This window comes from Choloepus didactylus, chromosome 17 (assembly GCF_015220235.1).
Source record: "Choloepus didactylus isolate mChoDid1 chromosome 17, mChoDid1.pri, whole genome shotgun sequence".
Classification (NCBI taxonomy): Eukaryota; Metazoa; Chordata; class Mammalia; order Pilosa; family Megalonychidae; genus Choloepus; species Choloepus didactylus.
This window is the reverse complement of record NC_051323.1, coordinates 37,537,148-37,553,167: the sequence shown is the minus strand read 5'-3', so window position 1 is coordinate 37,553,167 and position 16,020 is coordinate 37,537,148. Positions and strand designations below refer to the sequence as shown.

The following is a 16,020-nucleotide window of genomic DNA, read 5'->3' as shown; positions in this document are numbered from 1 at the left end:
CTGGGAGTGGGGGCCCTGCCACTGAGACTTCCTGCCTTGATTAGCAACTGGGGCTGCATGTTCCAGCTTTCCTGGGTTTAAGGTATGGTCAGGCCTTTTCATTAGACTTCACGTCTCCCCCCAGGTTATAGAAGGAAAAGAGACTGAAATGTCATTGTACAATAGAAGAGTAGGTGGGTTCAGGGGCAGGGTAGGTGAGGCTGGGAGGTGGCCGCTGAGCATGTGGCTGTAACTTCCCCAGCACCTGGATTTTACTTACCTGTTGTTTCTCTAAGAAGAGAAAGTGACAAAATATTTTTTGCCAGCATTAATTCCAAAATGGGCTGAAGCAAGGTGGAGAAGATAGGTTTACCTTAAGATGTGTTAAGCCCTAAATCCCACGTTGAACTGCTCTTGAGTTTTTCATAAAGCCTTTGGTAGCAGAACCATACTGACATGTATTGTTGTTGAAGCAGGGTTGTATAGACTGGCTACAGAACCCAGCTGTTTTTCACAGTATTGTTTTTATGGGGGAATTTATATATTTTTTCTAAACAACTAGCCACGGAAGTACTCCCCTGTTAAATTGGGGTCTGATTGCACAAATGCATAAAGTGAAATATAGTAACCAGGTACCTTATGCTAATGTACTGAACAAATGGCCCCAAAGCCCTAGAGTTCAGAGCTGCCTGGATGGGGGATGAAGAAACTTCATTTGGGGGCTGGGGAATGGTGTGGTTTCCAGCTGGGTGCAAGAGGGGAGGTTCAGATAGATCAGGTTCAGGAGAATATTGGAGTGGAGTGTCAGCTGTGAGGAGCTTGTGTGAATACTCATTCCTGAAGACACTGTTTGGGGGGGGGGGGATTAGGGACTGGGGTGTAGGGAAATCATCCTAGCAAAATTGGAGAAGTTGTTTTTGGAAGCAGTAACTTCAGTATATAAGGCTTTTAGTGTTTTCGGAGTCCTTTCCCATATATCCCATTTAGTTTTCAGAGTTTAATGAAGTGGGCAACTTATATATTCCTGTTTTAAAGAAAAAAAAAGTTAGCGTGACTTACCCCAGACCAGTATCGTTACTGATAGAACTTGCGCTGCAGCCCGCTTCCCTTCTTTTAGTCCCCTCCTTCCCCACTAAGAAGGTACCCCTGGGGAGTGGGTGCTAACCCAGGGGGAGATAGGTGGGAATCAGTAGAACACAGTATGTTATTTTCTGATGAGCTGTGATTGGGTGAGAATCACTAATACGCTGCTGAAAGCTCAAAGTTTGATGTGTAGGTAGGAGTTTGGGAACTTAACGTAACATGAGTTTGGCTATATATTGTATTAGAGAAAATTTTGGAATTAGTACTTCCTATCCTACCTGCTATACTAAATAGAAGCTTTTTTTTTTTTTTTTTTTTAAAGTAGTGAAAATCTTTTTATTGAAAGACAAAAACGCAAGCAAGCGTCTGCACTGGTATACTGAGACCAGTTCATGTCTCTTCTCTACGTCGTCTCGCCTGAACGAGACATCAGCAGGCATGTGAAAAGTCAGCTTGCCTGCCAGTGGGTCTTCCACCCTGCACCATAGACAGAGGTTGCATTTTACAGCTCGAAGTGACTCTGGTGGCCACTAACTAGATGCTGTCACCAAGACTCAGAGAGAAAAAGTGGCCGGGAAGGCCAGGCAGCCCAGCCCCAAGTTGGCCTCTCCCGGTTCCTGGGGCTGACGCTCTGTCCACCCTGCCAGCACCACAGCCCTTGGACATTTGACCCTCTGGGGGTGGGGTGTTCATTATCAGGGTGGAACAGAGTAGCTCGACTCCCCAGGGTTCTCCCCAAACCATCCCCTGCCAGGAATCCTCCCTTATGTCTTCCCCTCCTATTCAAGGAGGCCAGATAGGCTCCGGGAAGCATGTGTTTTCTCTTCCATCACCAAGCTCTGACAAAAACCCTGCCATTGTGCTTATTCTGTAGTTCTGCAAATCCCGAGTGTAACTGGCCCGAGCTCAAGGCTGGAGCAGGCGGTCAGGGCAGAGCTGTGGTCCTGGGGGTGACCGTCCAGCTCCCTGTTGCTCTCTCAGGACCTTGGGTCCAGGAGGATGAATTTGCCCAGGGGCAGGGCTGGCGCTGGCTGCTCTCAAGAGTAATTCGAATTTCCTCGTCAGGTCCTAGAGGTGGTTGTTGAGCCCCCGGAACCCCCACTCCTCCTGGAGTCAGAAGGAAGACGTGCCTGGAGTGAGGCTCGGGATAGAGGTGTGGTTGGTGAAGATCTGGGACTGGAAGGGACACAGGGGACCTTGGGAAGGGGAAACAGGAAAAGCAAAACACAGGAACACAGACCTTGTGTGGGAGGAGAAGGGAAGCTTGTTAAAACGATTTAAAGGGAGGATCAGTAAAAATAGGCATTTCCTCAGAGGAACTGCCTCCCGCCTGCAAAGCCACCTCTGATGCCGGGTCACACGTGAGTGTGGTATCGATCCTGTCCTCTCATTAATGGCATTTCAAGCGTTTCCATCAGAAGTGGCGTACAAGACAGAAATGCACATGTTGCCGGGGGAACCGACCTTGTCACACCAGGAATGTGACGATAATTAATGGAGGCAAGGCAGGAGCAGGCCTTTTCTTGGCAGAATCAGCCGCTCTTAAGGCAAGGCTTACGAGGGTGTCTTTTACTGAGACACACAACCCTCCCCTTGTTCCATTGTGTTTAGTTTTCTCCATTGCTGTCTCTTCTTCCTTTGGAGAAGATGAAATTTAGTAATATAAAAATAGCTCCTTAAAAAAATGAGAACTGACCCCCAGACGGGAACTGCGCCTCTCATTTCCTTTTGGGTGGAAATGTCCACCCCACATCTTCACTTGTTCTGGGCTCTTGTGGAGGTTGAGGAGAGGGGACTTGGGAGTCCTGGCCCAGCACATGCCCGCTAGCTAACTGGTCACAGTACAGCTGATGATTGATGCAAACCGCCCAGCAGAGAGGTTAACACCCCAGTAGTTGCTTAATGGATGGCAAGCAAGGATTTTTAGATCGTGGGAGCTATGCCCTGTATGTTACCATGTATTTCTGAGTATGGCTCTGCGAGGTCATTGACACCTCTTAAAATCAGTTTCCTGTAATTACTGCTGCTTAAACTTAACTAGTATTGTGTTTTAAAACATTTTAGAACCCCTCCCTGAAGCAAATAAAACAGAAGACAAGTTAGTATACTTGAGTTTTAGTCTTGATGCTTTCTCCTTCTCGTATTGTAAGTCATCTTACCTCACAATGTCTTGTTTATTCTTTTGGTTCAAAAGGCATTAATATTACTCCACTCAAGATGAGTGAACTTCAGTTGAGATGATATATAGGAAAGTGTTTTGAAAAATATAAAGGTGGTATTAGGAGGTGATAAAAGAAACCCCTAATAACTTCTATTGTACCATAGTTAGCCTAGTTTAAGTTACTAGCAAACACCAGTAGTAATAATCTTTCTTTAGAATAATCTCTGTGTCATGCTTATCAGACTTGTTTCCTCATAACCTTTAAGTTTCAGAGTTCTTATCCAGTATAGAAGCCAAAAGCATCAAGGTTTGAGTATTTTTCACCTCTTCTTCTCTATCCTCTTCTCCCCACCCTGCCCCGGACACCAGTGGCCACATTTTCCTCTACCACCTTTTCTTTTCTCTCCTGTCCAGAATTTACTTTGGATTACCAGTCTTAGAAGGAGGTTAATATTAGCATCACTGTACATGGGCACCTTGTCTTCTGGTTTTGAATTTGCTTTTCACTGGATGCATCTCAACCTTTATGGTTCTTACTTGGAGGAGTCCTAGACCTCAGCGTTTCCCATTGTCTACAGAGGGGTGTGTTATTTCTAGACAGTCTGAAGACAAACGGCATAAGGAGAGGGGAAGAGTTGCTTTTCTGTTTTAATTAGAATTTGAGGGAGGAAAATCCTTGGTGCCCCTTGCTGGTAGAGACACACTTTGCGAGGTTGAGGACACTGGAATAATTATTGACCATTATATAGCAGCCTTGTGGGAAAGTTATCAATACTGTCCCCATTTTATAAATAAACAATTGAGAAGTTAAGGCAGTAATTTGCTAGAAAGTGTAACTTGCATGTTGCATTTTAACACCAGAATCATTATCTTCACCAAACTGCTCAACAAAAGCATTTTTGTGTAGGTGTGGTTGGCTTTTGATTGACATTTTAAAAGCTATAAAGGCAAAGAGCAGTAGGTAAATTAAAAAAAAAAAAAAACTTTAGGAGGAAAAAAAGCCCAGGGTATCACCTTTTTATTTTATTTTTTTTCCAAATTTTTGTTTGATTTTGAGGTAAGTGCAAAAAAATTTTTTTTCCTGACAGTTTCCCATTTCCATTTTTCCCATCCAGTTATCTCCGTTTATTAAACTTCATTCTTTTAGCTTTTGGAAATTGATGTTTGTTTGACCATTTGAAAGTGCCTGATCATTTGCCAGAAGAGGTTTGTCTGCTGTTTTTCCTTCTGTTTCTCCCTTTTTCTCATGCTCAGGTGTTTTTGAGATTGGCCCTTGCTGGGTGCTTGAGCGGGATCTGGGTCTGGAGTGAGCCACAGTTGGCTCCTCTGCTGTGGCCAGTCGGTGTCAACAGGGGCTCTGCGGGATGTGGCATTAGACGTCTTCAACGTGAGGGAAAGTGTTTGGACCCCTATCACCACCCATGGACCCCATTCCCATGAAAACACACACAATCCTGAGATTCGTAGAGACAGAGTAGAGGCTTGAAATATCCCATATGTGTTTCCTGTGTGCGGGGAGGAGATTCTGACAAGAGCAGTTCTGCTGCCTTCATTTGAATGTGCGTCAGACTGAACAAGTGATTGTGAGAGGGAACCTGGAAGAATGGTGGTTATACCTGATGGAGCCTGGGAGAGAGCGATACCTCCCATCTATTCTTCGGTCTCCTCCTTTGCTTCCTCCAGTTCCATCCACACTGCTTCCTCCCACCCCCTTTTCTGCCCTCTTGGAGGTAGACTTCTGAGAATGTCTGCTTCTGCTGGAAGAATGCTTCTGGCCTCATTGCTCTGGAGATCTAGGGTTGAAGACACTTGCTTTGTGGATGGAACAGCACGTGTGGGTGCACTCGGGTCTCACCAGTCAGGTGCCTGGTCACTGAGAGGAGAAGGCTTCTGAAGAGCAAAAATCATGCCAGAAGCCCTGGTGCCACCTCTCGTAGAGGCATTCAGTCCCCTTTTCTCAATTTTGAACAGAATTTTAACCAGAAGCTCCATTCAGTCCAGAAGCCACCTGGATATAAGAGGAACAGGGGCTGCTATGAAGACTTCCTCTCTCAACAGTGAGAAATGAGAGCTGATCCAAGAGAAGATCAGAAAAACTAGCAGTGTACACAGGAGAACCTGATGCAGGGGTCTGTGGCTTCTGCAGGGGCGGTCGTGCTAACCACCAAGGGCACCTATTCCACAAATCGCTCTTTATTTGATGATGCCCAGTAATGTGGCCAACTGAGGAGGCTGATGGGTGTACCCGTGAAAGAGGGAGGGCCAAGGTCAACCTCAAAGCATGTCCACAGAATCCAAGTTGTAGAATTTTAGGTTGATCCCACTCCTTTCAGTTTTATTTCTGACTTTCCCCCCACTTTTTGGATTGCTTGATTTTGATGTAATCACCTGGCATAACATAAATAACAAAACTGCATTTCCCACATAGCTGAATTTAATTAGTTTTGGCATTTCTGCAGAGAAAAGGCTGTGTGTGTTTGTGTGTGTGTGTAAGGAAATCTGTCGTAATAGTGTGAAAGCTTGACTTTTAGAGAAATTTCTTTTTCCATTGCTGGTGTTTGAAAATAGAATTTATCTCTTGTGGAATGACCTCTGCTTATAATCTGTTTCCTCGGGATCAAAGCACATTCTTCTATTCTTAGCTTGTTCACTTTTGTGGGAAAAAAGAAAGTCAAGAAAAAAATAACATTGTGAGACTGGACAGACTTCCCTTCATATGTTTTCCACCTAGCTAATAACTGAGACTCTTAGCTACAGAAAGGAAAGTGGGAAGCAGGCAGGACGTTGATGGAGGGCTGACTACCCAGATGGCTTCACACCTGGCTGCCTTTCCCTTGTGAGCCCAGCTCATAGCACATGCCAAGCCCCAGCCATCTGCAGGCAGCCAGTGATGCATGTCTGGGGCTCAAAACCCAACCTGGAATCCGGCACCTGAGACTGTAGCTGAAGCCCAGAGCACCATCCCTGCTCTCAAAGAGGCCAGCGGTCCACCTGAAAGTGCTAAGAGCAGTACCTGAAACACAATGCGGTCCTTCAGGACCTGCGTGCTCCGGACCATACCTGTGTAGAGTTACAAGGAAAGGGAGACCTGTGAGAACCAGAATGTACCTTGGCCATAGCTTTAAAGTGGGTGGGTGGAGAGAGGTGGCAGAGCACTGGGGGAATCAGGCAGCGAGCCACCATGTCTGCGAGGCCAAGTGTGTCCTTCCTACACGCAGGGTGTGCAACCTGGGTGGGGGCTCCTCTGTGACGGGGTGAGATCAGCCCCAGGTGCAGTTTCTGTGGGAGGGTGGGTGGAGGACATGAACTTGCCCTTGACACAGTGGATAATAGAGAGCCATTGCAAATTTTGTTTATATTTCTTTATATATCTTGTGCTTTGTTACTTAAACATTTGCCTTCTGAGGGCCTCTTCAGAGTTTTCAGATAACTGGGCAAAGGGAAGGGAATTTGGCTCCCCATGAAGGCTACTGTCGTGTTTCTTTTTCTTTATCTTTTTTTTCAGTCAGTCATACATTTTTACTCAACCCTGTCTCCACTACCCTCCTTAAACCTCGTGATTTGAAGGAACTCAGGAAATTCTCCTAATTTGGTTGTGTCCCCTTTTTCATTTTGAGTCAACCTTTGGTGACTACCCACACCAGCAGATGGCAAACCTATTTTTGTATTTAAAGGAATCAGAAAATCCATGCAGGTGTTTTCCTGTGCTTCTGCAAAAAACAGTATGGATGGTGACAGCAGCGCTGAAGTTTTATATGAAAATTGGGTTCTTTTTCTGGTTTTATGCTCATGTGTCAATTGTGTAGCTTCCATGATTTAAACAAATCTCTGAAAAATAATTGGTTACCACCCTTAAGTAAGCTTTTACTCTTTAAGGCTGCTAATGGTAACTGCTGTCCTTGGACCGAATGAGCTCACATTTTAAAATGTTTTGGTTTGGGTGAGAGAGTGCTGCCTTAAATGGACATGTGTGGACTCTGGGCATTAGCCCTGGACCCATCTCTGCCCCATTGGCTGATGTGCCTCCACCTTCTTCTCTCCCCGTTTCCAGCCGAAACCCACCAAGGGGCGAATGCGCATCCACTGTCTGGAAAATGTGGACAAGGCCCTTCAGTTCCTGAAGGAGCAGAGAGTCCATCTTGAGAACATGGGGTCCCACGACATTGTGGATGGGAACCATCGGCTGACCCTCGGCCTCATCTGGACCATCATCCTGCGCTTCCAGGTAGGGAACTTGGCCTGGGGATACTGACGATGCTCAGCACTTAGCAGACCTCCCAGCTATAAGCCTCCTTGTGAAGCTGGCATCCTCATTGCAAAGGGAGCAGGAGGACCTGGTTGAAGCCATATCTCAATCAGGTATGTGAGTGCTGTGTCACCACTAGCCGTCAGGATTGGACACTGCCCTGTGGGCACATGGTGGCTGCCAAATCCTCCTGCTCTCTTACTAGCCTGACAGTCCTGCTGTCCTCTCTGACATAACTCAGTGGCACGGGGGCTGCCAGGCTGCATCCAGCCCACCACTTCACTGATACCCGCTGTGGCCGTCTGGTCCGTGCCTCTTGGTTTTCAGGAGCGAAGGTATAACGATGTGGCTGATGCTAGTTACTAGGCCTAGACTGAACTTTGCCAGAGGGTGGCATGTATTCGAGTATTTTTAGAAGAGGCTTTTTAGGGCCGTAACATGTGTAGGTTCCATCTTCACCTTCTTATTGTCCTTTGGATATGGGGGTACAGTTCCCAGGGGATCAGGTGTTTGAGTTGATGACGATTATCGGTTTTTTTACTTTGGAGGCTGGGGGGGACTCTAAAATTGTAGAATTATTTTAAGCTGGAAGGTACTTTCAAGGTTTTTTTTTTTTCCAATTCCTTCACTTTACGAGGAAAGAAGGGACCCAGAGGAGTTAAGTGCCTTGCCCCAGATGACATAGCCAGTTAGGGCTGGAGTGGGTGATTTTGGCCTGATTCCTCATTCTTTCTCTAGGCACATGCTTCATGCGCCATGCTTTTCAATTAAAATTTGAAATGCAGGAAAAACTTCTTGCCATAGTGTCAGGTTACTCTGCAAATAAATGTCCTAACAGTCCTGTCTCCTTGGTGACTGTGTTCTCTATGCCTTTCCTTCCTATTCTGCCCCTTTGATAAAGAGTTGATTAATTTTTCTGAGTAAATATAAATGTCACATGATAAGGGAAAAACAAATGCAAATTATAGCTCTCTTTGTTTTCTTATTAAACCTCTGAAATCAGCTTGTGACCATTCCCTTTTCCTTCTCACTTCCCCTAGTACTGGGTTTGAGTTTCCAGTGTTCTGAGCTGGGGGGTGCAAAACAGAGTTAGATAAAGAAATGGGTGGTTCCCAAGCCTGGAATCGTTCAACTCCATTGGGAAAGCTTTTCCATAACTCAGATTTCCAGGTCTCAGCCCTGGTGGCTCAAATTCAGTAGGTCTGAAGGAACCCCTTTTGAAGATGACCTTATTAATGGAGTTAATTACAATAATGAGTGCCTTTCTTTAATTTTCAGACAGACTTCTTATGTAGGTTTCTGTCATTGAGTTCCTGAATGATTTGAAAATGGAGTAAATGACCAAATTCACCAGTTATTCCTATCCAGTCTTCTGCCAACAGAGGTGAAATTAGCAGTATATGCCTCACCTTTGCCCTAGTTTCATACAGTAAAAAGTTGTGTGCCTTTTGCCTTTGGCAAGAACATCCCAATCGCACCCTCTCTTGCCAGCGGGTCAGTGTCCGTTTGGGCACACAAAGCCCTTTCCAGGATTCTGGGCACGAATTGGGTTGAGTCACTGGCTAATTAGCTTCCTGTCAGCTTGCTTTTTCTATACTTCCACTGTAAATGCTGATACTTACTTTCTCCCTTTCCTTCAAGGCAAGAAACTTAAGCTGTTGATGTTACTGCATGACCTGCAGTGTGGGTATCCAATATGACTTAGCTTCCTCCCACAGCTTTAGTAAATCACCCTTCGTTCAACAAACACATAACGGTCACACGTCAGCCGGGGTCCAGCGTGCACACGCACATGCTCCCCGCAGCTCCCTGGACAGGACCTGCCTGGGGCATCCGTGGCTGGCATCCATGAAACACTGAGGATGACACCCAGGTTTTCTGCTGCCATCCCTCTAAAAGGAGAAAAGACGTTGTGAGAAGCGGAAATGAAAGTCTTCAAGTTTCCTAGTCTAGATAGGGAGCTGTTTTCCAGAGTAAGTCTGGAAACTGAACACTGACGGGTTAGCATGTGGTGTTCCAGGCTGCCTTTCCTGGTGGGCTGGTGTCTTACCCCTTGGGCAAGGATTATTCTTTCACATTCACTTTCTGCACATGAGCTAATGATTCTTAATAATTTAACAGTTCAGGGTTTATGCACACTCAGACTTTATGTTCTTACCACAGTTAAAAATGGAGAGTTGTGTTTTTTTTTAAATTATAGTTTCAATTCCTAAGTGATTTTCCTAGTTAAAAGTCTAACTTTTTAGTCCAATCTTTGTGTGTGCAATCTTCCATCTTTTCTTTTTCCTTGGAGAGTTTTGGGGATTATTTATAGATCGATGGGAGAGAGGTTTGACAGAGTCCAGGCAGGGGTGCTTGGATGGCTAGGGAAGGTGATGGGTGACCTCCTGGGCTATCCCAGCCCACCCCCGACCCCCATTCCGTATGTTATTATTGGAAAGGAAACCAAAGCCTAAGGGTCTTCTGTGTATTTGCACTAGTAGCCGACTCCTAACCATAAGAGCGGGCATGTATGAGCTCAGCATTTCATATTCTTTACAGCATTTAGTGCCCAGCAGCACCATGAGGTGGCCGCTGTTTTTGTTGCCGTTCCTCAGGGAGAGCTGAGGAGAGACACTGCTGGCGGTGGGTCTGCCTGGAGCCAGTGCCGGGCAGTCTACCGTCAGTGCCAGGGTCAAGAGGGCTGCTCTGTGTCTAACGTCAAAAATATGCCACTTACGAGTGGCGTATGAATACACACCACGGAAGCTCAGCCCTTTTGAAACATAATTCGATATTTTATTCATTGAGTCTGACGAAAATATATTACATTTTGGAAATTAGTTTTTCACCTCAGAGCCAAATCGCCACATCTCGTCCTTGAAGTTTCATAGAATTGTTAGGCTCTAAACTTGAAGGTGAATAAATTCTACCCCCCCCCCTTTTTATTATTATTATATTACAGTCATTGTTTTAGAGATTTTATGAGGTTAAGGAAATTAATAAAAGTTGTTAAACAAGAGATGGAGCATGGGCTAGAGCAAGGTCTCTGTTACACTGCTTCTTATTTCTCACTTTATTGCTTTAAATAAAAACACATTCACACACACACGCACACCAGGTCACGCTGCCTCACTATTACAGGCTACCTTACAAGGCCATCTCAGTCTGCCACCCCGTGACTAACAACACTGCCTTCAGTAGCAAAAGGAAACCTGTTTGAGGTATTTTCTCTGTTAATCCCTGGTATCAAAATAGTCCCGACTAATTCTTAGCAACATGTATGTATGTTGGAAACACTTCACATAGGAATAAGTCGAGGTCCCTGAGACTAAGTGCTGCTTTCTAAACTTGGCTGCCATTTTGTTTGCATCACAAAATGCAGTTGTGGCTGCTCATGCAAGAAAAATAAAATATGAGAAATGTTTGTATAAAACAAAGAAAATTGAAGATTTATAGGTTTAGTCATATTTGTTCAGTGTATAAATGAAATTGAAATATTCACAATTTCCAATTTATTACAGGTAAAAATATAGATAAAAGCCATAAAATAATCAAAATCAATATTCCTCATACATCTTTTTTTTTAAAATTAGCTTTGCTTCTTGCCAGCTGCAAGAGAGATTTTAGCTCTCTTTTATTTCATTTTCTCTTTATTAGAGAAGTTGTAGGTTTACAGAAAAATCATGCACACAACAGAGTTCCCATATACCACCCTATTATTAACACCTTATTGTTAACACCCTGCTTAACGTGGTACATTTGTTTCAGTTGGTGAAAGAGTTTCCAGTGTTTACAATAGGGTTCCCTGTTTGTATCATACACTCCTATGCTTTTGTTTTTTTAAAACTTTTACTCTAGTAATATAGATGCAACCTAAAATTTCCCCTTTTAACCACAGTCAAATATATAATTCAGTGCTGCAATTACATGCACGATGTGCTGCCATCACCACCATCTATTATCAAGACTTTACTATTAACCCAAGTTAACTGTACAGTTTAAGCTTTACCTCCCTTTTCCCTCCCCTGCCCCATACCTTGGGAAGCTCAGCATTTAAGTACAGTCTTTCTCAGAGAATTTGGGAAATGGTGCACATAGTTTTATTATCAATGAAGGACATACTCTGTTCTGGAAAATGTTTGGTTATGAAAAACCAAACCCAATCTTTGTCTGGGGTGTGGTGAGGTTCCAGGTTTATCACATGAACTGAGTGCGTTTGTGTTTGGGAAGATGAGCTCTTGTGACGGAAATGACCTGTAGGTGCTGGGAAGTCAGGCAGGTAACCAGTCTTCTCTTCAGCCTTATTTCTGTGCAATGAAAAAAATCTCACTCTAGTTGGTGTTTCCATGAGGTGCCCCCTGGCTTCACAAATGATTTTCATGGATACTCAGAGCATCTTCAGAGCTAGACTTTGATCCAAAGTTTATTTCTTATGTATGTACAGACCTGTTTTCTGTGGCGGCTGTTATGCAGCTGACTCATTTATTTGTCTGATATTTCTTTGTAAATATTAGATCCAGGATATCAGTGTGGAAACTGAAGACAACAAGGAAAAGAAGTCTGCCAAGGATGCATTGCTGCTGTGGTGCCAGATGAAGACAGCTGGGTGAGTGTCCGCTCGAAGGTTATCGGGGGCTGCCTCTTCCAGGACTGAGTTCCTCTCTGGTCATTGTTTATAAGGAGTTGACAAGAATCTTTTCTGCCAGCTTTCATTGAGAATTCTTGTTAACTTGTAAGTAGTTGCTATGTTGACGTTTTAGCTAGCTTTCAGAATGGAAGGAATTCTGATTTATATTTGGGACCCGTCAATCTCCACAATCAGTTTCCTTCTCTTTATTAAGGAGGATTTAGGGAGCAGTATATTTTGAATTTTAAAACCCTGGAAGCGTGTTTAGGACTCACACCCATGGTACTTTACAACAACAACAACAGTTGTGCGTCTTCTCCTCCTTTTACTTCCTTCTGCCTTGGGGTGCTTTGTGCAGTAAACTTAAGAGTATTCTTTATACATTGTCCATCTCAGTTTTCCTTCCTTTTGTTTTCTCAATGAAATTTTAGTGAAGATGTTTTTAGAGAACTGCATATTTTTGGTGGCTCCCTGAAATATCTGGGCTTGACTGATGCTAACCTTTACAATTCTTATCAAATCAGTTTAGGGTCATCAGCCCATTAGTATTTTATTGAGACCCTATTTTGTATTAGGCTAGTTGGTGAGTTACTGTTGGGACTTCTTTAACTACAAGCATTGCTATACCGGATATGATCAGTCACTGAGTAGGTTTTGAGCTGTTGGTGTGAAATCAGCCCCTTGGTTGTTGGGACACCATAAAGAGTTTATAATCTAATAAGGAGGTCAAGCTGTGTAAGAACTTTTTATCAACCCCAAATATAAAGTTAATAATGAATATGGTGCAAAATAGCTGATTGATTAGGGATAAATTTCAAACATGGGGACGTTTTTTCGGGGAGGTACTTGCTTTCCAAACCTTTGCAATCTAGTGATAAAAGGAAGGAAGAAAGCTGACTGTCACATGAACAGGTAAGCCTTACTACTCCCTGTCCCAAAGTAACATGCAAATTCAGGTCTCGGCGACTGCGGATCCATCCAAATACGTTTGCTGGCAGAGTAGGGAGCCAGTGGAAGCAAACAGGCCTCGGGGTTGTGGCCACTTTTTCCTAAGGGAGAGGAGTGTTTTAAATCTAGGACCGTAATTCACATCTCTTGTCAGATTGAATTGCCAGGCAATAAAAGCCACGTAGGCGTATAATATATTTTAATCTTATAGCACACTAAAGTTGAAGTGACATTTGCTCTGATTTGATTGTCCTTTTTAATATTCACTGCCGCAGATGTTATAGTGCTTAACAGCAATTTTTTTTTACAGTGTACTTTGCCCAAGTATAAGCCTTATTTGGTAATTCTGTTGCTTTTCTCTTGTGCTTTGTCCTTGGCAGGTACCCCAACGTCAATATTCACAATTTCACCACGAGCTGGAGGGACGGCATGGCCTTCAATGCACTGATACACAAACACCGGTAAGTCCCCAGAAGACATCCAAACATTTTGGGGTGGAAGGTTGCCGTTCTCCTACAGCAGATTTGGGTCATTTTTGATCCTCAAATCCACTGCCTTAGATGTGCCACAGTGAAAATTTCTGCATTCCGTGTGAGGAGAATTTGGGAGAATGTATAGATTCTCCCAAGCAAAATAAACAAGTTCACTTATTGTCTCTTTATTTAAAATCGTATCTCATTGTTTGATGGTGAAATAATATTCTAGAGTTTGCTCCACTAAGACACGATTTTAATATTTTGCAGTAAAAAAACACGTCTCATTGGTCCCATGATTTGTTTTCAAGCCTTGGTTTTTGTTGTGTTCCACTGTTGTTGTTCTGTAGGCCTGACCTGATAGATTTTGACAAACTGAAGAAATCCAATGCACACTACAATCTGCAGAATGCGTTCAACCTGGCGGAGCAGCACCTCGGCCTCACTAAACTCCTGGACCCTGAGGGTAAGGAGTCAACGGATCAAAGGTGGAACTTCTAGCATCTCCAGCATTGAGGGGTTCATGTAAAATCTGCTTTGTGTTGGTTTCGTTTTATTTGTACAGTGTGCTTTGGGAGTTACCAAAGGAATAGGAGCTTAATTTTGGTTGTGGGAGAGGGTAGCATTCTAGACATACCTTGAAAGATGAGTATACATCAGAGGAGACATTTCACAGAAGGGGGCCCACGGGGCTTGCAGGAGCAGAGGTGCAGAAGCAGGAAAGGAAGGCCTGTTTGGGGAGTAACAGATAGTCTGGTGGGAGTGCTGTTGAGGGTGGTGACCTTCCACTGGAAAGGAGGATGGGCAGTCTGCTCAGCGGGGTCTGGGGAGTCACCCAAGGTTTTTAGCAGCCTTGCTGAAGGAAGGTAACCTGGCCTGTGCTCTCAGTAAATGTTTGTTGACTGACATGCATCCAAAGGTGGCAAGCTGGATGGCTTGGAATGCCTGGAGATTGGAGGCAGGGACCTTCTTAGGAGGCGGTGCAGGGGGTGCTTTTAGGCACGTAAGGCCTTAAGGAAGGACAGTGCATCGGGCAGGGGCAGTGTGTGGCTGGAAGAAGATCTAAGACCACTCAGTCCCTTCTGATAGCTGGCTGCTTGCAAGCACAATATCCCATACTCTGCATGGAACTGCCCTCTCTCTCTGTCTGCGGTTCCCTGCAGCAGGACTCCAAAGACTCACTGCAGGTGACGGGAGCTGACCCGTGTGGGGCAGTCCCCCAGGTTGTTGGACCCTTGCTTAATCCTAATTCTAGGCTTCATTTTAGCATGAACTATCTAGGAGGCGTTTCTCATTTTGAGAAACATTTAAAATATAAGAGGATTTGTTTGTAGTACTGGAACTTTATGGACCCTCTGAGCTGTGAGCAAAGATTAGAGAGAGACAACAGTGTATGTGAGGGAAAGTTTAAAATTCTTATATAAATATAGAACAGGAAGTTTAACTCCCCAAGGGCAGATAGAGGTCATGAGGCTGCCTGACAGGCTTCTTGCTATTTTCCAGTGCATCTGATTCACTGATAAGTTCACTACAGGAAACTGAGATAAAACTGTCTTTGTGCTAACTCATTAAATGACTTCTCAATATAAATAGAAAACTAAAATACCTTGGGTTGTGATAAATCTCTGGACTTAAGCACTACCTCGCTATGGGAAGGAATTTTTCTTTGGCCCTAGCTCTTGGTGCTTTGATAAAGAACCTCTTTTCTGTCACTGACATTTTTTTTTTTAATACTTACTCCTTAGTCTTTCTAGTAGCCCCCCAGTATGAAAAGGGGTTTGATATTCCCCAGATCATAAGACAGGGACTTTCAAAAGGCAGCTGCTGTCACTTTTCCCAAGGGTTTGATCTTGATTATTACTTGCTATCTCCAGTACCCCAAAGAGCAACATTAAAATATACTTGCAGACAAGTTAAAAAAAAAAATTCATCTGCTTACTCCTCCATTAGGTCAACATTTTGTGTTTAATTAATTGCATACAAGACTGGAATCTTTTTCTGGCTTTTCCTCAATTCTCTCTCCTTTGGCCACACTTTGGCAGGGTTGAGCAGACACAGGAGTTGGCCATAGGAGCTCTGGAGTGGAAACAGGAGCTTTGGTTCTAGCCCCACTGCCCAGCCCTCTTCCCATAATATCTTATCTTGAAAATAAGAGAAACAGTCATGCCTCGTGTAGGTCTGTTAAGAGAGCAGAAATAGAGGAGTATGTGTGAATGTGTATTGAAAAAGAGCCTGATGTATTTATGAAGAGTTATCCTGTGTATTCCCTTCTCAACCTGGCCTGAGTTGGATACTTCACCCTGTATTGCCAAAACCTCAAAGACTTGCCATTTGCATTCATTTGCTCCCTCCCTCAATAAAAATGTATTGAGCATACACTTTTCACGAGAAAGCACAGTAGGAGTTTGGGAGGTGGAGTGGCACAGAGGTTTACAGAAACATGGTTCCTACCCTCAGGACTTAGTCTTGTAAGGCAAATAAAACGTGCATGAATAATTATAACACCTGGCAGAAGGCGGAT

The 16,020-nt window shown here is 44.0% G+C and overlaps 1 protein-coding gene across 4 annotated transcripts in view; it reads left to right on the top strand.

Moving 5' to 3' along the window:
* Window positions 1-16,020, top strand: part of SPTBN1 (spectrin beta, non-erythrocytic 1) — a 197,263-nt gene that overhangs the window by 131,424 nt on the left and 49,819 nt on the right. For all 4 annotated transcript variants that reach the window (XM_037806815.1, XM_037806817.1, XM_037806814.1 and 1 more), the window contains 4 exons: window positions 7,275-7,448; window positions 11,966-12,057; window positions 13,407-13,487; window positions 13,850-13,965. In XM_037806815.1, coding sequence (XP_037662743.1) covers window positions 7,275-7,448; window positions 11,966-12,057; window positions 13,407-13,487; window positions 13,850-13,965 — 463 coding nt within the window. The remainder of the gene's footprint in view (window positions 1-7,274; window positions 7,449-11,965; window positions 12,058-13,406; window positions 13,488-13,849; window positions 13,966-16,020) is intronic.